Source organism: Geotrypetes seraphini, chromosome 5 (assembly GCF_902459505.1).
Source record: "Geotrypetes seraphini chromosome 5, aGeoSer1.1, whole genome shotgun sequence".
In the NCBI taxonomy this organism is placed as follows: domain Eukaryota; kingdom Metazoa; phylum Chordata; class Amphibia; order Gymnophiona; family Dermophiidae; genus Geotrypetes; species Geotrypetes seraphini.
Window position 1 is genome coordinate 194,304,533 of NC_047088.1, and position 21,617 is coordinate 194,326,149.

The 21,617-nt window shown below is 44.0% G+C and overlaps 1 protein-coding gene across 2 annotated transcripts in view; it reads left to right on the forward strand.

Moving 5' to 3' along the window:
- NFE2L2 (nuclear factor, erythroid 2 like 2) overlaps positions 1-21,021 on the forward strand; it is a 60,349-nt gene extending 39,328 nt beyond the window's left edge. The window contains exons 2-5 of one of the 2 annotated variants that reach the window (XM_033944713.1): positions 5,928-6,197; positions 7,530-7,625; positions 17,404-17,577; positions 19,564-21,021. In XM_033944713.1, the coding sequence (XP_033800604.1) occupies positions 5,928-6,197; positions 7,530-7,625; positions 17,404-17,577; positions 19,564-20,757 (1,734 nt within the window). In that variant the 3' untranslated portion in view covers positions 20,758-21,021. The remainder of the gene's footprint in view (positions 1-5,927; positions 6,198-7,529; positions 7,626-17,403; positions 17,578-19,563) is intronic. The other variant, XM_033944714.1, reaches the window with a different exon arrangement.
- Positions 21,022-21,617: the final 596 nt, after the last annotated feature.

Here is a 21,617-nt window from a genome sequence, read left to right on the forward strand (position 1 = left end):
GTTTTTGCATGATCGCGGCACATACACACATACATACACACATATATACACACATACATACCTCCGATTTTATATATATAGATATAGCTTTGAAAAGCGTACACAGTGCTGTACATTTTTACATTTAATAAAAGGCCCCTGCTCGGAAGAGCTTACAATCTAACTTGGACAGACAGAGATAACATATAGGGTTGGGGATGCAGAACCCAAGGTGAGAGGAGTTAGGATTTGAAAGCACTCTTGAAGAGGTGGGCTTTTACCTGGGCCTTGAACACTGCCAGAGACGGAGCCCGCCATAGGGATTCGGGAAGCTTGTTCCAAGCATATGGTGCAGCAAGGAAGAAGGGACAGAGTCGAGTTGGCAGAGGAAGAGGGGGGACACAGGGGGAGATAAGTGAAGAGAGATACTGAGGGCCACTGAGGGACAGCTGAGTGAATGCATTTGTAGGTCAGTAAGAGGAGTTTGAATTGTATTCGGAAATGGATGGGAAGCCAATGAATTGACTTTAGGAGAGGGGTAAAATGAATATAGCAGCTCTCCTGGAATATGAGTCGTGCAGCTGAATTCTGGATAGAATGGAGGGGAGCAAGATGGCTAAGGGAAGGCCTGAGAGTAGCGAGTTGCAGTAGTTTAAGTGCGAGGTGATGAGGGCGTGGATAAGTATTTTGGTAGTGTTCACAGAGAGGAAGGGTCTGATTTTGGTAATAGAGGAAAAAGCGGCAGGTTATAGCGATTTGTTTTACCTGGGCGGTGAAGGAGAGAGAGGAGTTAAAGATGACCCTGAGATTATGAGCAGACAAAACAGGAAGGATGAGAGTGTTGTCCACAGAAACGGAGAACGAGGGAATCGGGGAGGTGGGTTTAAGCAGGAAGATAAGATAGCCATATTCCATTTTAGATGGTAGTGAGACACCCATGTGGCAATGTCAGACAGGCTAAATACTAGCCTTTTTTTTAAAAAAAGGTTAATATCTTCATTATATGAATTTTTGTGGTTTGGTATCTAAATAAACCCACGCTTCTGTCTCCTATCATATCCATAACATGCTAGCTATGCCGGATTTCTCCATTGCAGTGTGTTGTGTGGAGGCTGATGTATGGAGTCTCACCCTGCAGGTCCGCTCTGAGTATGTAGGCAGTTCAACTTATCAAAGGCAGATGGTAATTAAGTACAATTTGGTGAGAACTGGATTAGAATTATGTGCTTTTTATAAGCACACTTTAGATATTAGTGAGACAGTTGCTTGCTGCCTATTAAAATGGATTTATGAAATTCTTTGCATAAGCTCTAGATAGGTTTAACGTGGATAAGTGTAAGGTGATGCATGTCAGTAACAAAAATCTTATACACGAATACAGGATGTCAGGTGCAGTACTTGGAGAGACCCCCCCAGGAAAGAGACTTGGGAGTACTGGTCGACAAGTCAATGAAGCCATCTGCGCAATGTGTGGCGGTGGTGGCGAAAAGGGCAAACAGAATGCTAGGAATGATTAAGAAGGGGATCACAAACAGATCAGAGAAGGTTATCATGCCGCTGTACCGGGCCATGGTACGCCCCCCCCCCCCCCATCTGGAATACTGCACCCAGCACTGGTTGCTGTACATGAAGAAGGACACGGTACTACTCGAGAGGGTCCAGAGAAGAGCAGCTAAAGTGGTTAATGGACTGGAGGAGTTGCCGTACAGTGAGAGATTAGAGAAACTGGGCCTCTTCTCCCTTAAAAAGAGGAGACTGAGAGGGGACACGATCGAAACATTCAAGATAATGAAGGTAATAGACTTAGTAGATAGACAAGTTGTTCACTCTCTCCAAGGTAGAGAGAACGAGAGGGCACTCTCTAAAGTTAAAAGGGGATAGATTCTGTACAAATGTAAGGAAGTTCTTCTTCACCCAGAGAGTGGTAGAAAACTGGAACGCTCTTCCGGAGGCTGTTATAGGGGAAATCACCCTCCAGGGATTCAAGACAGAGTTAAACAAGTTCTGTTGAACCAGAATGTACGCAGTTATGGTTAGACTCAGAGCACTGGTCTTTGACCTAAGAGCCACTGCATGGGCGGACTGCTGGGCACGATGGACCACTGGTCTGACCCAGCCGCAGCAATTCTTATGCTTTATAAGCAGAGCAGCCTGCTTCAGTTTTTGACATGTTGTTTTAAAGTGTGCAAAGTTCTCATGCTTCCCTGGGTCATATGCTTTGGAGCTTCCCCAAAATCTTCCAGTTTTGGAAACGACTGGGCCACTACACTACATTACTTTGGGGTAGACGATGGCTTCCGCAGTTGAGAGCATTATTTGGTTATTATAATATAGCCACGCTAAAACCTAGGGGGATGTCAACCTTCGTGACCAGAGTGCTCCTGATGGGGAAAAAGGTAATACTCATGTCCCAGATCCTTGATGATTATACATGCTACTGGTGGGAGACCTGGGGGTCATCAAAGGCGGTCCGGGCCGTCGATTCTCTCAGACCTGGGAACGTTTTTGGTTGGACCTTACACCTCAGGCCCGTAGTAGATTATTGAATATGTGAGAGTGACCCTATGCTTCTCGACATGGCACTGGACTCCTAGGGGTTGGGAATGGGTGGGGGATGGGGATGGAATTTCTGTTTTAGTGAATAACTCTGCTGATTGTTTTTGACTGTTGACATACTTTGTAGTTGGAAATTAATAAAACACATTTGAACATAAAGTGTGCAAAGTTTGCTCGTGGACGATTACTGAACTTGTGAAGGGGTCACATGCCACATGTCGGTTTGTTGGATGTTGGTACTATTGATGTTGGTGGGAAGGGGGTAGGGTGGGCGGAGGGATGGTAGGGGTTTGATTTGTGCACATGTGAGTTTTTGGATTCCACTGCTATGTAATTTTACTTGAACTTTTTTCTTGAAAGCTTCAATAAACATATTTAAACATAAAGTGTGCAAAGTTCATTCAAGATGCTGCTTTAACTAGAAAGTTTTATGATATGTGTAAATCTTTATTGAAAAGGTTTGAGGAGAAGTGCATGTGCACTTTTCTGTTTGTGCAATATTCTTAGGCGTGGTTCTATAAAAGGTGTCCAGTATTTAAATATGATGCTATTTGTTGACTATGCTGAAAAGCTCCGAAGAGGAAAAATCAGGACAGGAGTTCTCAACCCAGCCTTTGGGAAATACCTAGCCAATCAGGTTTTCAGAATGTCTATAATGAATATACATAAGAAACATTTGCATGCACTGCCTCCGTTTGTATGCAGATCTATCTCGTCCATATTCATTATGGGTATTCTGAAAAGCCAACTGGCTACCGGTGTCCTGAGAACTAAGTTGAAAACCTCTGCTGTAGATCTAGTGGAAGAATTGTGAACTAAAATGCATAAAGGGTAGGCAGTTTTACCTTTTGTGAGGGACAGCACCTTAGCAGTGTTTCCCAAACTGTCCTGGGGGATCTGCAGCCATTGAGTTTTCAGACTATCTACTATGAATATGTATAAACCGTCTTCTGCTAATAGAATTTGATAGTATATAAGGTTTTATTTTTTGTTTTGTTTTTTTGGAGGGTGGGGTTGTATGAAAGAATTGCATGGGCTGCCTCTGTTGTGTATAACTTATCCTCATGCATATTAATTGTGGATATTCTGAAAACCTAACTGATTGAGGATTCCCAGCATAGGTTTAAAAGCCACTATCCTGAAGGGAGCCATTTGTTTTTGGGCCCTATACTGCTTGGGCAATAGCAATACTGATGGATTCCAACATGTACCAGCCTTTATACCTGTGATGACACTGGAACAGAATCTCTATCTTTATCTGCTGGTCGAGAGGAATCACAATCCACTGGTGTGGACTGGTCTAGCAGAATTCAAGGAAAGGAAATTAACAAGCATAAATACATTTCTTTGTTTAATCAGAAACCCTCTTGAGCGTGCATCCGTTTTAGACACTCAGGGGAAGATTCTCAAATGTTTGTGGTAAAATCCGGCGGGCCACTGTTAGTTTCGCTACTGTAACAATTTTAAAAATGCGAGTCATTCTTAAAAAAAATGTGCAAGCAAATGAGGTTTGTGGAGGACCACTAAATTTGCATGTGCTCATTGCTAGTGACGACGATCAACACATGCACAGAATAAACACACAAATGGCAGTGAAGAGATTCCCACCCCCTCCCACTGCCAAGCAACACCCCTGACCCCCCTCCCGAAGCAAGAGAGATGCCCACTCTCTCCCATCACCAAGAAACACCCCCATCAGCAGTGGGAGGGGCCTTAGGCATCAAGGCCAAACAGAGCCTTAGGCCTCTCCCCAGTGCATCCCAGGGAGGGTTAAGGCCCATCATTTTGAAGAGGGCCTGCTGGCCAGAAGGGGTAGGCATCCTTCCGGCTGAACTTTGTAAACGAGGTAAGGGGGACGGGAGAGGGGTCATTGGAGGCACGGAGGGGGGTCATCAAAGGCATGGCAGTGTGTAGGCATCCTTCACGCTGCTGGGGGGAGGTGTTGGGCGATTGCATGGCAGTTTATAAATCTTTCTTTTAACTGTTAAAGGAAAGATTTAAAACTATAAAGAGTTTTACCTCATGCAAAATTGTCATTTCTTTAATAAGACATTAACTATTTTTTATGTGGTCCAAGTACCCTATTTTTTCTGCGGCCCTCACTGTTAAAGTTTAACATCTTTCCTTTATCAAAACTGCACATTTCAATCCCTGTATTATTGGTACTCCTTGTGTTTTGGCCAGGTACTAGTGACCTGGATTAGCCACTGTGAGAACGAACTCCTGGGCTTGATGGACCATTGGTCTGACCCAGTAATGCTATTTTTATGTTCTTATATTGAAAATAAAATCATTTTCCCTACCTTTGTTGTCTGGTGACTTTATTTTTCTGTGCTTTTAACTGTTTCCAGGGCATTCTTGTCCTTTGACTGGTTTTCTCTCCATCTTCACTTTTTGCCTTGCATTAATCTTTGGCATTAACTTAACATTCAATTTTTCCATTTTTCTGCTTTTCCATGTCTTCCCTCCCTCTCCTTCCCTCCCTGTTCCATGGTCTGACATCTCTGTCTCCTTTCTTCCTCCCTCCTTCCTTCCTTCCTTTCCCCTGGTCTGGCATCTGTCTCCTTCCCTCCCCCTATGGCCTGGCATCTCTCCCTCCCCCTCCATGGTCTGGTATCTCCTTTCCTTCTTTTCTTTCCTTTCCCTCCCTCCCATTGACTTGGCATTTCTCGTTCCTCTCCTCTTCCTTGTCTTCTTTCTCCCTCCTTCCCTCTCCCCAAGTGGGTGCAACAGCAGCATTTCTCTTCCCCCCTTCCCTGTGCATCAGCAGCATTTCTGTTCTCCCTTCCCTCCTCACCTTTCCTGTGCAGCAGTATTTCTCTTCCCCCCTTCTCCGTGCAACAGCTTCATTTCTCTTCCCCCCTTCCCCGTGCAGCAGCAGCGAGTTGTAGATCTCTCTCTTCTGTGCCTCCCTCCGGCGAGTGTTTAGTTTCTGGTCGGCTCCTGTGCTGCAGTGATCTGCAGGTGCAAGGAGCCACCGCCACCATCCACGGCTTTGAACAGAAAAGCGACTGCAGTAAGGGAGCACTCAATCATCGCATCCACTCTGCCAACCGCTAAATAGTACCTGGCGGGCTGCGAGTTTGAGACAGCTGTTCTAAGGTATTAGCCACAGTGGGATTTGAATTCTAGCTTCCCTAGTTCTCAGCTCACTGCTCTAACCATTAGTCTATTTCTCCATTCAGGCTATATGAGCAAGCTTTTCAGCTTTATGTGAAAGTGGCATTTTCTAGTTGGTCTTTATAAAATAACGCCAAGGATATGTTGTTTTGTGCTTTTTTTGAAGCTTATTTATTTTTGTTCCTATAACACTGAAAGAAATAGAGTAACCAAAACTGTACACTTATAGGTTATTCTTAGTGTTGTTCTTTTTTTTTTTTTTTTTTGCTCAGGACATGGACCTAATTGACATCCTTTGGAGACAAGACATTGACCTGGGAGCAGGACGTGAAGTATTTGATTATAGTCAACGGCAGAGAGAATATGAATTAGAGAAACAGAAGAAACTAGAAAAAGAGCGTTTGGAGCAGCTACAGAAAGAGCAAGAAAAGGCCTTCCTGGCTCAGCTGCAGTTAGATGAAGAAACAGGTGAATTTGTTCCAATTCAGCCAGCACAGCACATAGAATCAGAAGCCACAAGAATCTCCAATAGCTCCCTTGAGGTTAGTTTGCTTTATTTTCCTCCTTTTGACACAAATACAGTAGCTCAAATGAACTTTCTAAGGCTAAGATGCTCAAAAGATTTCCTTGCAAGTAAGTGTAGTTGAAATCAGGTTTACTTGCAAGGAAGCTCTACATCCTATGTTGAAAAGGGTCCACCAGGGCTTCTACCGATAGCAGTAGGAGCCACTGTGAACCCTATGCAAAAGCATTATAAGGAGCTCAGTAGTATTTAAATGAGCACTCCTTGTAATGCTGAGAAGGAAACATCCACCTCCTTAACAAGGAATTTTTTATGGCTGGTCTGTAGCTACCGTTAGCTGCTGAGAGGGTATTATATATGTCCTGTGCCTAACACACACAGGAAACATGCATAACACACGCACAACAGCAGAGGTTAAAAATAAAATTAACTGTCTGCTGCTGAGCTGGCAGCCCTGCTTGATCTGCTGGTTTTGCTGATCGAGCTCCACGGGAAGCTCCGATCGGCCCCGGAGAGTAGCAGGCAGGAAGGAAGGGAACGGCACCAGAGAGCAGAGCCAGCTCAGCTGATCAAAGCTTCCCCTACCAGTTCAGCTGATTGTGGCTCCGGAGCTGCAATCTACTTAACTGGTAGGGGAAGCTCTGATCAGCTGAACAGCACTGGGCGGAAGAGCAGGGGGCAGGAACGAAGGAAGGAGCAGAGAGGCAGAGGGAGCCTTTTGTGACAGGAGGGATGTGTGTGTGTTGGGGAACCTGTACCTACCACTTTGTTCTTCTGAGTAGGCGCCAGACACAGTTCTCCTCTCTTTTACCAGGCAGCTCTGTACACTTCCAACCCAGCTTTCATTGCAGGATTGCCTGGAAATTTATGCATCTTCCCCTAAATGTTAGTGAGGAGTACTAGTTTTAGCACTCTGCAAAACAGTGCATCTTGAACTTTTTGTCCAATATGACCTTGTCTTGACACTTGAAAATTGTAGCTGTTTATCGTAGGGTACCATTTCCCCCACCCCATCTATCACATAAAGCAGAAAAACGCCACTTCTCCCCCATCATAAAGCAGCAACAATGACAAGAGTCTGTGAGTAGATACAGGTTCCCACTGTAGGAAGAGAGGTCAGGGCCTGCAGTTGCACAGGGGTACTCAAACCCCATCAAACTGAAAGTACAGATACCCATGGAGACCCCAGGAAAAAGAAGATGTGACTCCAACTGGGAACTCCTATAAACATACTCTGTGGCCCTCACCTGGTCTGGGAAACACCCCCATCTCCAACGTAAATGTACAGTCCTGCAGCTAGCCAGTTAGGCTGGTCCAGTTTTGAATTCTGAATTATCTTTCTTCTCTCTAGAATAACAATCTTTTGGAGCAAGATGGAGAAGCCCTGTCCTTCGATGAATGCATACAGCTGTTAGAAGAAACATTCCCCTATGGAGCTGATGATGAAGTAAAATATTTGAATATAAGTGTATGGCATAAAGAAAACTAATTCAGTTTGTAGGCATCTGCCTTCCCCTCCCCCTATCTCTCTCATCCCCCCTGTCTCTTGTCATAAAGTCCTAGGGTTTATCATAAGCAACCACATGCATAGGAATGTATTGTGCTCTTTTGTGGGGAACATTAGAAGAGACCTGCAGGCTTTGAAGAATTGCTCTGGATATTTCTTTGCATGCTGCATTTGATCATTCCTCCTTCTTGCAGGGACTGGAAGGGCTACCTGCACATAGAGAATGACATGGGGAAAAATTTGTCCCCATCCCCGTGATCTCAGTCCCTGCCCCGTCCCCGCAAACTATCTGATCCCATCTGCACAAGCCTCGAATAATTATGATTTTATATTGAACTTATTTTATTAAAGTATAAAAATAAACAGTATTCTGTACAATTGTCATTTTATAAAAAACACAAATACAGAGCAAGGATCAACAAAACCTGTTTCCCCTCCCCTTCACAAATATCCCCTTCGCTATCAAGAAAACTGAATAAGCCAAATTATTACAGAATGCTACACAGAAATGTCATGCTAACAGAATACTGCAGTCACATATGACAGGAATAGTGTTAGGAGAGTGCAACTAGGGCAACTGCCCCCTGGTCAGAGACAGCCCTAAGTCAGCTGGAAGCTAAAGAAGCATGGCCTGGGCTTGGTGGTCCTCAGTTATGTCTAACACCAGCAGCTCTAGCAGGATACATATTTCAAATCTGATATATTCTAATCACAAAATAGAAAATAAAATTTATTTTTTTCTACCTTTTATTGTCTCATTATTTTATTCTTCAAATCATGTTGGTCTCAGGCACTGGACTTTGTTTTCTTTTGTCTTCTCTTAACTCACTTGCCAGGATCTCCTGACCATTTGACATTTCTTCTTTCTCCATGCTCACCATCCATCTTCTGTCTCTGTGTAATGTATTGTTCCCCATGTTCACTGTCTCCCTTCTCTGTCGCCTTATGTCCCTTTCTAGTATATCCATTGTGCCCATCTTTGCCCTCCCTGTCCAGCATCTTCCTTTTGCGTTCTTATTCTCCCTCATGTCTAGCCATCTTCTCTCTGTGTCCACACACCACCCCCATTGCAGCATTCCCCTTTTGTCCTTATTTCTAAGCTCCCATCCATGACCACCATCTCCCCTCTTTTTATATATATCCCTAAGTCCAGCTTCTCCCCTCTCTTACTCCCTTACACCAATGTGTGTCTCACACTCTCTTTTTCCTCCCTCTCTCCACTATGTTCAATATTTCATTCACTCTTCCTTCATCCCCTTGGTTCAGCTGTTCTCTTTCCCTGTCTTCCTACCTGTAGGCCCTGCACCTCTCTCCTTCCCTCTAGCCCCCTTCCCATGGGCCCAACACCTCTATCCCCTCCCTTCAGTGCCCGTGTGTGGGTCTTGCACCTCTCCCTTCCCTCCAGCTCCACTCCACCTCCACATGGGGCAGCACCCATGTCCCTTCTCCCCCAATCCCCAGACCAGATCCAATAACTGTCTCCCTTCCCTTCAGGTCCAGCATCCCAAGCAATCTCCTCCTCTCCTTCGCGGGTGCAGCAACAGCCCCCTCCTCACGATTCCAGCAGCCCCCTCCCTCCCTATCACATCTATCTGCTCCTCTTCCTTCACCAGTTTTTCTTCCTGCAAGAGGTGATCTGCTCTGCTCTGTTCGGTTTTTATTATTTTCAGGTCCTTTTACTCCATTTTCGGGAGGCTTTGGTGCCAGAGGACCCCATATTTGGGGCTATTCTGCTTGGGAGAGAATGCAGACTCCACAAAGGTGGACTGCAGCTTGCAGGACAACCCCCAGGTGTACTTGATGAACCAGCCCGCATTGTGTTACGTCAAAGTTTGGGGGTCCGTTCTCTTGGGAGCCTGCTCGAAGTGGGGTAGTGAGAGGGGGCTGCCTACCCTGGGCACCATGTTGGTGGGGGCACCGGCACCCCGCCTCCTGTCTAACCCCCCGCCTCTTCCCATTCCTCCCCTCCACCATACGCCCCCTTCCCTCATACCTTTAGTTGACGTGGCAGTCAACAACGTCCTTTTTACGACCCCTGTTGGCTCTCCCGCTGACATCACTTCCGGGTGCTGTGCATAGGAAGTTACATCAGAGAGAGAGCCAGTGGGGGTCACGAGGAGCATGTTGTTGACTGCCGTGAGCAACAACTTCAACTAGAGGTACAGGGGATGGGAAGGTAAGGGGGGAGGGGCACGTGCGGGATCGGGGAAGGAGCAGAAGAGGGGTGCCTCTCATCTTCGCTAAACCACTGCCTGCTCGCCTTCAGATTTATTAGAGATTTGAGTGCAGGCTGTGGGGCCCCTGTGTAAATCCCTTTGGGTTTCAGGGAGCCAGATGCATTTTATTCTCCCTCCATTATACCACAAGGATTTGTGGGAGTTGACCCTTCAACCGGTTCTGGTTTGACTGGTAGCCTGAAGATTTCAAGGTCTGGACTATTCCACAAGAATTTAAGGCAGAAAGTTCTCTCCACTTCAGTCAGGCTGAAGCATAGGTGACACAGGCAGGCAGCAGCACTGTTGAGTACAGCCCATTATTTTCTGTGGCAAAAATTGGGGGATGGGGAGAGTAAAAAGTTTAAGGGTTTTTGGGGCTAGAGATAGGGTCCTTCACATCCATAACCCATTTCCCTTTAAATTTTCAGGGGAGCTCCCAGGGGCCGCTTTTGATGCTATTTTTTGGCAGTGGCCATCTTGAATTTTAAATTATCTTCTTTTTCTAAAGCCTCCATCTGCCTCAAAAAACCTCGATTTGGCTCAGAATTGAATGGAATGGACTCCTCAGGCTGTTCTACCTCTATATCATGCCAGTTTTGCATTGGATGGTAGGCCAAGGAGTGTCCATGTGTTGTGTGCCACGGTGCACATGCGAGAGGGGCAGGAGCCTTGGCCTTAGCCTCCTCTACTATTTACTCTGCTGCTACTACTACTAATCATTTCTATAGCGCTACTAGGCATGTGCAACGCTTTACATCAAAACATAGAAAAGACAAATGGAGTTGGCCATGGAGGACAAGGGTACAGATAAGAGAGACTTATCTGATGAGCGGAGTGCCCAGGGAGGGGGGAGAGGGGAGTGAGAGGAGAGAGACTGAGGATCTGCGGAGCAAATACACTTGTAGGTCAGTATGCTATCCTGTAACCTGTTCTGAGCTCATTGGGGATAGAACACAAATAAATAAATTTAAACTGTATACAGAAACAGATAGGAATCCAATGAAGTGACTTGAGAGGGATAATGTGGGCATAGCAGCATTGATAGAATATAAGACTTGCAGCAGAGCTCTGAACATATTTAAGGGGAGAGATGGTTTAGCAGAAGGTCATTGAGAAGCAGTAGTCTAGGCAAGAAGTGATAAGGGTATGGAAGAGGTTCTTGGCAGTGCGTTCAGAAAGGAAGGGTCTGATTTTAGCGATACTGTATAGAAAGAAATGACAGGTTTTGGCAGTCTGTTGGATATATGGAGAGGAGAAGAGATATGAATCAAAGATTACCCCAAGGTTGCAAGCCAACAAGACAGGGAGGGTGTTGTTCACCGAAATAGAGAACGGGAGAAGACGAGTGATAGGTTTAGGTGGAAAGATAAGGAGCTCAGGCTTGGTCATGTTTACTTTTAGATTGCGGTGAGACATCCAGGTAGCTTGCTTTATTTATTTATTCATTCATTCAGTTTTCTACATTGTTCTCCCAAGAGCGTTCAGAATGGGTTACATGAATTTATTTAGCTACTCAAGCATATTTCCCTGTCTGTCTTGGTAGGCTCACAATCTAATCACTATCTAATGTACCTGGGGGAAGGGGGGATTAAGTGACTTGCCTAGGGTCACAAGGAGCAGTGTGGGTTTGAACTCACAACTTCAGGATGCTGAGGCTTTAGCTTTAACGACTGCACAGGTTGAGACCTGAGATTGAATGTCAAGACTTCAGGTGTAGAGAGAGAGAGCTGCAAGTCTTCGGCATAGAGGTGATACTGAAAGCACCAAGGGAAGAAGTATAGATGGAAAAAAGAAGTGGTCCCAGGATAGAGCCCTGAGGTACACCAACCGACAATGGGATGGCGGTGGAGAAGGATCAACCATAGTAAACGCTAAAGGTGTGATGGGAAAGATAGGAAGAAAACCATATGATAACAGAGTCTGAAATCCAAGCGAGGACAGTGTATCGATAGGTGGTGGTTTACCGTGTCAAATGCTGCAGATAGATCAAGAAGGATGAAGATAGAGTAGATGCCTTTGGATCTGGCAAGGAATAGGTCATTGGAGACTTTTGTAAGGGCAGTTTCTGTAGAATGAAAAGGGCGAAAGCCCGATTGAAGTAGGTCAAGGATAGTTTGAGATGAAAGAAAGTCAAGACAATGGTGGTGAACAGCACGTTCAAGTTAAGAAGGGGAGGAGGGAGACAGGACAATAGTTGGAAGGGCAAGTAGGGTCCAGGCAGGGTTTTTTGAGGTGTGGTGTAACAATGCAATGTTTGAAGGCATCAGGCATAGTTGTGGTGGAGAGTGATAGGTTGAGGATATAGAAGATAGAGGGGATGACAATAGGAGAGAGATGGGTGGTGATGGGATCAGAGAAACAGGTGTTGAGTTTGGAGGAGAAAAGAAAATGTGCAGTTTCCTCCTCAGTAATTTCAGGAAAGGATGAAAAGGTGGTAAGGGGAGGGGTAATAGAGTGGGCTGAGGTAGGCGATTTGGTTGAGAGTGCAAGGTTAATTTTGTGAACCTTGTTGTAGAAGTAATCATATCGTCTTTGGGGGTGAGGGGAATGTGACAGAGGGGTTGGTGGGGGGGGACTGTGAGTAAGGAATTCAGTGGGGCAAAGAGGCAGTGAGGGTTGAATTGTGAAAGTTATCAGATGATGGTTAGAGAGGGAAAAGACTGCCATGGAGAATTGTGACAGAGTAGTTAGGGAAGAAGACAAGATCAAGGCAGTGGTGATTCTCGTGGATAGGGGTGGTGGGGCACAGCTGAAGATCAGATTTGGATGTTAGCGCTAGAAGCCTAAGAGTCAGAGGGGTTGTTAGCATGAATAGTGCTGTACCTAGCATATGTGACACCCGGAGCCCATCATTTTTTGACCCCCCATCTATATGAAAAATATGATTTTTAGTAACAATCCACATATCGCACAAGAGTGTACCTAGGAAAAGGCAGCATCTTAAACACTGCAGTGAGCACTAGAACACCAACACATACATTGTAAAACTAAACAAGCCAGATTCTGCACCGTCAATTGATCCTGCAGCCAATGCCAACTGAAAACTATGTCCTTTTCATACACACAGAATAGAGATATACCCTCGCCCAATATGGAATAATCACAAATTAAAATAGAAATATGTAGACAAAACATAAGAAATGCCACTGCTGGGTCAGACCAGTGGTCCATCCTGCCCAGCAGTCCGCTCACGCAGCAACCCTAAGGTCAAAGACCAGTGCTCTAAATGAGTCCAGCCTCACCTGCGTACATTCCAGTTTAGTAGGAACTTGTCCAACTTTGTCTTGAAACCCTGGAGGGGTGTTTTCCCCTATAACAGATTCCGGAAGAGCATTCCAGCTTTTCACCACTTTCTGGGTGAAGAAGAATTTCCTTACGTTTGTATGGAATCTATCCCCTTTAAACTTTAGAGAGTGCCCTCTCGTTCTCCCTACCTTGGAGAGGGTAAACAGTCTGTCTTTCTCTACTAAGTCTATTCCCTTCAGTATTTTGAACGTTTCAATCAAGTCCCCTCTCAGTCTCCTCTTTTCAAGGGAGAAGAGGCCCAGTTTCTCCAATCTCTCACTGTACGGCAACTCCTCCAGCCCCTAAACCATTTTAGTCGCTCTTCTCTGGACCCTTTCGAGTAGTACTGTGTCCTTCTTCATATATGGCGACCAGTGCTGGACACAGTATTCCAGGTGAGGGCATACCATGGCCTGGTACAGTGGCATGATAACCCTCTCCAATCTGTTCGTGATCCCCCTTCTTAATCATTCTTAGCATTCTGTTTGCCCTTTTTGCCGCCGCTGCGCATTGTGCAGACGGCTTCCTTGACTTGTCGATCAGAACTCCCAAGTCTCTTTCCTGGGAGGTCTCTCCAAGCACTGCCAAGAAACCAGACTCTGCATACACCACAAAAACAGTGACACATGTCCTCTAATACTGTGTAAAATATAAAGACAGTAGATGTAAATTTGAAAAAACTGATACAATCACCACTTTACAAATTAACAAATAAAAATAAAACAAATAATGAGAAATAATAAAATACCATTTTATTGGACTAATCCATTTTTCAAATAGCTTTCAGAGGCCAAATCTTTCTTCAGAACAGTACAGTATACTGCTGTTATGGTATCCTATCCTGACATGAGGAAAGGGGTTTAGTCCAAAAAATTGCCTTATTTCCATTTCCTATTTATAAACTTTTATCAATACAGTTACAATACTACTTGATTCTAAGTAAAGTAACAAAAAATTTTTCTACCTTTTGTCATTTCTGCTTTAATCATCTTCTCTTTGCTCTCTTCTTTCTATACAGCGTTTGTCCTCTCTCCCTTCCATACAACATCTGCCCTCTCTTTGCCCCTTCCACCCAGCTTCTGCCCTCTCTCTCTACCCCTTCCATCTACTGCCCACAATCTCTCTGCTCCTTCCATCTACTGTCCACCCTCTCTCTCTTCCATATGGCATCTTCCCTCTTTCTATGTCCCTTCAATAAACTGTATATCCTGTGTCCCTTCTCTCCTTTGCACATGATTCATTTCAGGTTCACCCCCTCTCAATTTTCTGTCTCCACCCCCCCTCCCCTAAGCTTTGGCATCTCTCTCTCTCTTTTCTCCTTTCCTTCCTTCCCACTCCACACCATAGTCTGGTATCGCTATCTCCTTCCCTTCCCTCCCCCCATGCCATGGCATCTCTTCCTCCCCCTCCATGGCCTGGTATCTCCTTTCCTTTTTTCCTTTCCCTCTCTTCCATGGACTTGGCATCTCTGGTTCCCCTCCTCCCTCCTTCCCTCTCTCTCCCCAATTGGGTGCTGCAGCAGCAGCATTTCTTTCCCCCCTTTTGCCTGTGCAACAGTTCTCCCCCACCCCTTGCCTGTGCAGCATTTCTTCCCCCTTCACTGTGTAGCAGCAGCAGCAGCATGTCTTCCCCCCTTGCCTGTACAACATTTCTCCCCCCTCTTGCTTGTGCATTTATACCCTCCCCCCTTCCCTGTGCAGCAGCAACATTTCTACGCCCCCCCTCCCCTGTGCAGCAGCAACATTTCTACGCTCCCCCCTTCCCTGTGCAGCAACAACATTTCTCTTCCCTGCCCAGCATTTCTGGCCAGTTCCCCTGCTCAAAGCTGCGGGCATCTACACTTCACGCGATCTCGGCTGCATTGGAAGTCTTTTTTTCTGACATCGTGACGTCAGAGGGAATGCTTCTGATGCAGCCGTGGATCGCGCGAGGAGCCGACGTCTGCGGCTTTGAGCAGAGGAGCCCGCCAGAAGCTGAAGAACCGCCGGAGTGAACACCCGCGGACACCCCTGTTTACTGCCACTGCTGCTGGTTAAGGAAAGCAGCAGTGGCAGACTAGGGAGGGTGGCCAGCTGTGCACCCCCTTGGGGTTTGCACGTGGGGCGAACCGCCCCCTCACCCTTGGGGTGTGCATGTGGGGGCGAACCGCCCCCCCCCCCTTGGTATGCCACTGAGCATGAATATTGAAATCATCAAGAATGAGGGAGGGAGATGAATGTTCAAGAAAGAGGGAAAGCCAGGAGTCAAAGTCCATGAGGAATGATGAGAGGGACTTATTAGAGGGTTAGTAAATGACTGCTTTGCAGAGGGGTAGAGGTGCAGAAAGACAGAGTGGTCTTCAAAGGAAGAGAAGCAGTGAGACTGAGGTGGAAGGTTGAAATCTGCAAGAGGGTGAGAGCAGTAGCTCAGTGCCACCTCCATGACCAGCTCGGCAAGGCATGACCAGCTCGGGAAAACAGGTAGCCTCCATGACAAAGGGCAGCATCCAAAATAGTCATCCGGGCAGATTCAGGTCTCAGTCAGTGCAAGCAGATTGAAAGATCAAGAGATGAAGAGGTTGTGGACATAGGCAAGCTTATTGGAGACAGAGCATGCATTCCATAGGGCAGATTAGAAGGGCAGGGAAGGAGGGGGACAGGAATAAGATTGGTGACATTGCGGTATGATCTGCATGAGTAGGGTGAGAATTGGTTGGGAGGACCAGGATTGGGGTTGATACCCCCAGCAGAGAGCAAAAAGATATGGGTTAAAGAGGGGAAGCAAGGGAAGGCCTGCTACAATGCAGGCGAAATGCTTGCAGGGAAAATGGGGACAGCTGAATGAGAGAGAGAAAGTGTTGAAGTTTTAGGGCAGAGAAAAGGGTGATAAACAAAAGGGAGGGTGATGTAATGGGTTCAAAAAGTGAGTGATGTGGTGTTGAGGAGTTCATTGATTTTGGGTGAAGGGAGAGGTTGGGGAAAGTTAGCCTCAGGAGGAAGAAGAGTGTGTAGAAGCCATTGTTGGTGGAAGGGGAAACAGTCTATGAGCTAATCTTAGAACATGAAGGTGAGAAGACGCATAGGGAGGTAACTTACCAGGAAGAGTTCATGTGCAAAAGGCATGGTTATGTCGGTGTCATAGGAAAGCTACAGGGTTTAGAGATGTGTAAAAATAAATCTGCACGCCTTCCCCACTACCAGAAAGAGAATGATTAGGGCAGTGATGTGTTTCTTGTTTCTTTTTAAACACATCATATGATCACTTAAGTACAGAGCCCAGGAAAGGAGGAGGAAGAATCAAGCAATTCAGTTCTATTGAGCTTCTTAGAAGAGGGGAATAAATGCTTCAAATCCTAGAGATACAATAATACACACATTATAAGCTAAACTTACATAACAATGTATGCATTACATTTACAAACAGAGAATCCAAGCTTACACACAGCTTATACAGTACAGAACACAGAGTCCCCACTACTGGGAAGAGAATGAATTAGAGCAGGAATGTTTCTTTTTATATCACCTTGTCATTGTGCCCAAGAAAGTCTCCTTCTTCCCCATATATACCATCTCTTTCCCTCCCACTCCACACATACCTATGTCCAATAATTTTATTTTTTTCTTCCCTCTCACAGGCAACATCTCTTTCCTTCCCTTCCCAACCCCCTCCCAGCCCGTGCAGCATCTGTCCTTGTTTTCCCAATCCCCTCCCCTCTCAGCTGGATCCTACAGTACGACAGTCCCCATTTCCTGACTCCCCCACCTACCACCACCCCGCCATTGAAATTTAAAATCTTTGGGCAGCTGACGCGAAGCCAGCCTCCCTCCGTCGCCCTGCCCCGGAAGTGTTCTTTCTGCAGCACTTCCTCTTCCCACATAGGCAGGATGCTGCAGAAAGAACACTTCCAGGGCAGGGCGACGGACGAAGGCTGGTTTCACGTCAGCTGCCCAAAGATTTTAAATTTCAATGGCGGGGTTGTGGTAGGTGGGGGAGTCGGGACTCAAGGAGGTTCCTGGAGAGTGTAGTGTCGGGCGCATAGTCACCCCAAGACGCATAAAACGGTCAGGCAAGCCAGATTCAGCCCGCAGGCCTTGTGTTTGGCACATGTGATCTAAATGTTAAAATTTAGATTGAGTAAGGAGAAAGTGGGTTCATTAATAGTAATTGTGGTGCAGATAATTAAACATATAGGAGCCCTGTTTTTCAGAAGTAATCCTTAATTTTATTTGTAATTTCAGGCTTCCTCTTCAGCCATATTTCATTGTTTGGTTCCTATCCAGAATGATTGCAGCCCTGATCTCATTCCTGTTGTAACTACAGCATCTGAACCACATACTACAGTGACCGACCCAGACAGAGTGGATGATTTAGAACAAACATGGGAGGAGTTGCTATCCATTCCTGAGCTGCAGGTATGTACAGGGCTGGTTTTGTTGTCATCTGGATAGGATGTAAAATATATTGACCGTAAATGTAAGGTGTGTGATGTTTTTTGTTTTCCATTCTGAATAGTGAAATATAGGAAACTGTTTTTGTAGGGAAGAATTCCAGCCAAAGTCAACATATAAGAAAATAAGAATTGCTATACTGTACTTTGCCTGACACTATGTTGCCCCCTTCTGGCACATTGGGCATGCCCCTCATTTTAAACATTTTTTATGTGTTCCCACAGTTTGTATGGCCCCTTGTCCCCATTTGTTTAATCAAGACCAGCTCCTTTATGCCTTCTCTTGTCAACATATAATATGTCCCATTCATTTCATCCTCACCTGCTGTATATGTTTGTTTATCAGTCATTTTCTCTTTTATTTTTAAGAATTTTAATGATTTTATACAACAACATTGTTCTCCAAATGACTCTATATGTGACACATTGGATATCCCGGTAGGTATCCATTTTACCATCCCTTCATAAGGTCCCACGGGTCTTTCCTCACATCTCCATAGTGTCATTGCTCACTTAGCTTTATATTCACAGTTTTTCACACTTCCAATGCCCCCTCATTGGCCATGAGAGGCATCTACCTTAGTTCGCTCTCTTACTGCCTCCATAATCATTTTTAAATTATTCACATCCACGTTTTATATAAGCTAGATTTTTTAACACCTTTTCTGGCTCCATCTTCTTACACATTTTTGTCATGTCATCACCATTGGGTACTCTTTACTTTTCAAACGTCTCACTCATTTCTGGCGGCGTCACACTCTCAGCTACCATACTTCATACATCTCTCCCTTTGTTCTTCATAGGACCCCTGAGGAAGGAGTGTTTCTCTGAAACATGATCCGTGTTGGGTTCAAACTCCATGTATATGATAGCCATTTTTATGGATTACAATTTTGTATAGATTTTTAATAAAGATTCCTGTACCTTGCACATTCTACTCTGCAGTTCTTTCTGTGGTTTTGGTAAACACATTCAATAGCAGTTTCAGTCTCGGTCAAAACTGAAAAAAGCATTTTTGGTCAGCCTCTAATTTGGGGAAGGGTAATGCAAAAGTGATAAAAGGTTGAGACACAGTTATGAAGAAAGGCTGTACAAGTTAGGACAACAGTTTGGAAAAGAGATCAGAGGGATATAATAGAAGTTCTTAAAAATATGAGTTGGTTGGATTAGATAAATCCAAATGGGTTAAACTTTTCCTTTTCATACAGCACTAAAACAAGAGGCCACATATAAGAAAATAACCTAGCAGTCTGCAAGCAAATCATAGAAAGTATTTTGCAGAGCACAGTTAAGCTGTGGAATTTGTTGGTAGAGGAAGTGGACAAGGTGACTAGCGTACTGGCGCTCAAAAAAAGCTTGAACAAATTCTTGCAGGAAAATAATAAAATTATTGCTAGGTAAACTTGGGAAAGCAATTGTTTATCCCTTAACATGTGTTGTATGAAAGTTTGATAGATATCCACCAGAACAGTTTATAACAAATGGAGGTTATTTTAATAAATAAATTGAACTTTTAATGTGCTGTGTTTTTGTAACTTTTATTAATACATATACAATTTTAAAGAAGAAAAACAATACATAAATTGTTCATGGTGTCAATATATTAAGAAACCAAGCACTGTCTTTTCAAACTTTCAGCCAGTAAAACAAGTAGCAGAGGTATCCTAATTCTTGGGATCTGCCAAATATTTGTGATCTGGCCTGGCTAAGACAGGATGCTGAGCTCAGTGAACCTTGGTCTGAATCAACATGGCTCATCTTAAATGTTGTGATTCATTTAAGACCCTGTTAATGTAAGACTCTTACTGGCAAAATGTTTGAAATGGTGTCATTTGTCTATTTGTTACTCTTAATTCTGTCTTCAGAAATATAAAGAGCTCTGTCAAAATAGTGATTTTTTTTTTATGTGATGTGACCCTCTTTATAATTTTTTTTTTTAATCTTTATGTAGTGTCTCAACATTGAGAATGATAGTTTGGAGCAAGTAACAGTCATCCCTGAAACTAGACCAGCACTGCCTGAAAGCTTCTATAGTTCCATCACAATGGAGAAACAAATTATAAACTCAGCATCCACGTATATGGATGCTTTTGAGGATTCCTTTAATACGACTGTGCATTCAGAAGACCTTGGCCAGATGAATATAAATTCTTTAGAAACAAGTACATCTTTCAGTGCTGATTTTTGTGGAGGTTTATATCCTGCCCTGAACAGCAGCATGACAATATCAGGCACCACCAGTCAGGCAGCCTCTAAACTTTTGGATGAACCTCTTGATATTTCAGATTTATCAAAGTGTAAAGCTTTTAGTGGTGACAATCAAGGACCAGCACCAGAATTCAATGATTCTGATTCAGGCATTTCATTGAACTCAAGTCCCAGTGCCACATCTCCAGCCCATTCTGCAGGATCTTCCATTCTCAACGATGCTTCCTTTGGCTACAGTGATTCTGAAATGGAAGATATGGACAGTACACCTAGCAGTGTGCAGTCACAGCATGTTGAAATGTATTCATTGCAGCCCTGTGAAGATACAGCCTATCAACCCTCATCCTCTGTTCTATTGGAACGTCAGACTACTGGTCTGAAACCTAATGGCAGCCTGAAAAAAGAGCCTCCAGCCAGTCCAGGTCACAGCAAAGCTTTGTTTGCAAAAGACAAACTTTCAAACCGCCTGGAAGCTCGTCTCACAAGAGACGAGCAAAGAGCTAAAGCTCTACAGATCCCCTTCAAGGTCAAAGAAATTATCAATCTTCCTGTGGATGACTTCAACGAAATGATGTCAAAGCACCTGTTCAGCGAAACACAGCTTGCGCTAATTCGTGACATACGTAGACGAGGCAAGAATAAAGTAGCTGCTCAAAACTGCCGCAAACGGAAACTGGAGAACATTGTGGAGCTGGAGCATGATCTAGATCACCTGAAAGATGAGAGAGAGAAATTACTGGTTGAAAAAGGAGAGTATGACAAAAGCCTTCGGACACTGAAACAACAGCTCAGCACGCTATACCTTGAGGTTTTCAGCAAGTTGCATGATGAAGAGGGGAAACCTTATTCTCCCAGCGAGTACTCTTTGCAGCAGACTCAAGATGGCAATGTATTTCTCGTCCCCAAGAACAAGAAACCTGGAATTCAGAGAAAGTAAAGTTTTTAATTATTTTTTTTAGTATTTTAGTGTGCATGGGTTGGTTGGGTGACTATGTAAGAAAGGGATGGGGAACAACAGCAGGACTGGCTCTCTCAGAATTAGTGTTCTGCCTTGTAAGCTGATAGCTTTTATTGTGATGTGAAATATAGAATTATATCATGGTTTAAGTGATTCTATGCAAAAAAAAAAAAAAAATATATATATATATATATATAATTCTGAGCTAGTGTAGACTGCACTGATAAAATTACAATAGTGATATGCAATATCCGTAACCTTACTTTTTGTAACAGTTACTGTACTTTTATCTTTTAGCATCATTTTGACTAGCTTCTGTATAAGTGTAAATAGCTTATGACACTTTTTATTTATGTACAGCAATCTTTGTTCATAGATTTATATAAAAGTTCTGATTTTAGTGTGCTCTGAATATCAATTTTTGCCAGATATTAATTGCTTCTTTTTTATAAATATAATTTTAAAGAAAACCACTTCAGCTTTTCTTATAAACTTTTTTCTCTAAGTTTTTAACTTAGAGCCGTAATAAAGTGTAAAACACACTGCTGGTGTAATGTGTTTTTTGCTAGAACTGTATGCTTGTATAAGTATTTGGCAGAAGAGATAATACCCAGAAACTATTGTAAAATTTTAATTTGGCAAAATTAAGAATATGTAGGACTATTCATTGCTGATCTAATCATAATTCATAAAGCAAGAAACTGTATAAAAAAGGACTCAAATTAGAAACCATATATGTTCTTCCTCCAGTTAATATTTAGGCTTTAAGTCATCCATTTCTCCTTTGAGATTTTGATAATTACATTGAACATCTAAGCATGACACCTTCCAGAATAATC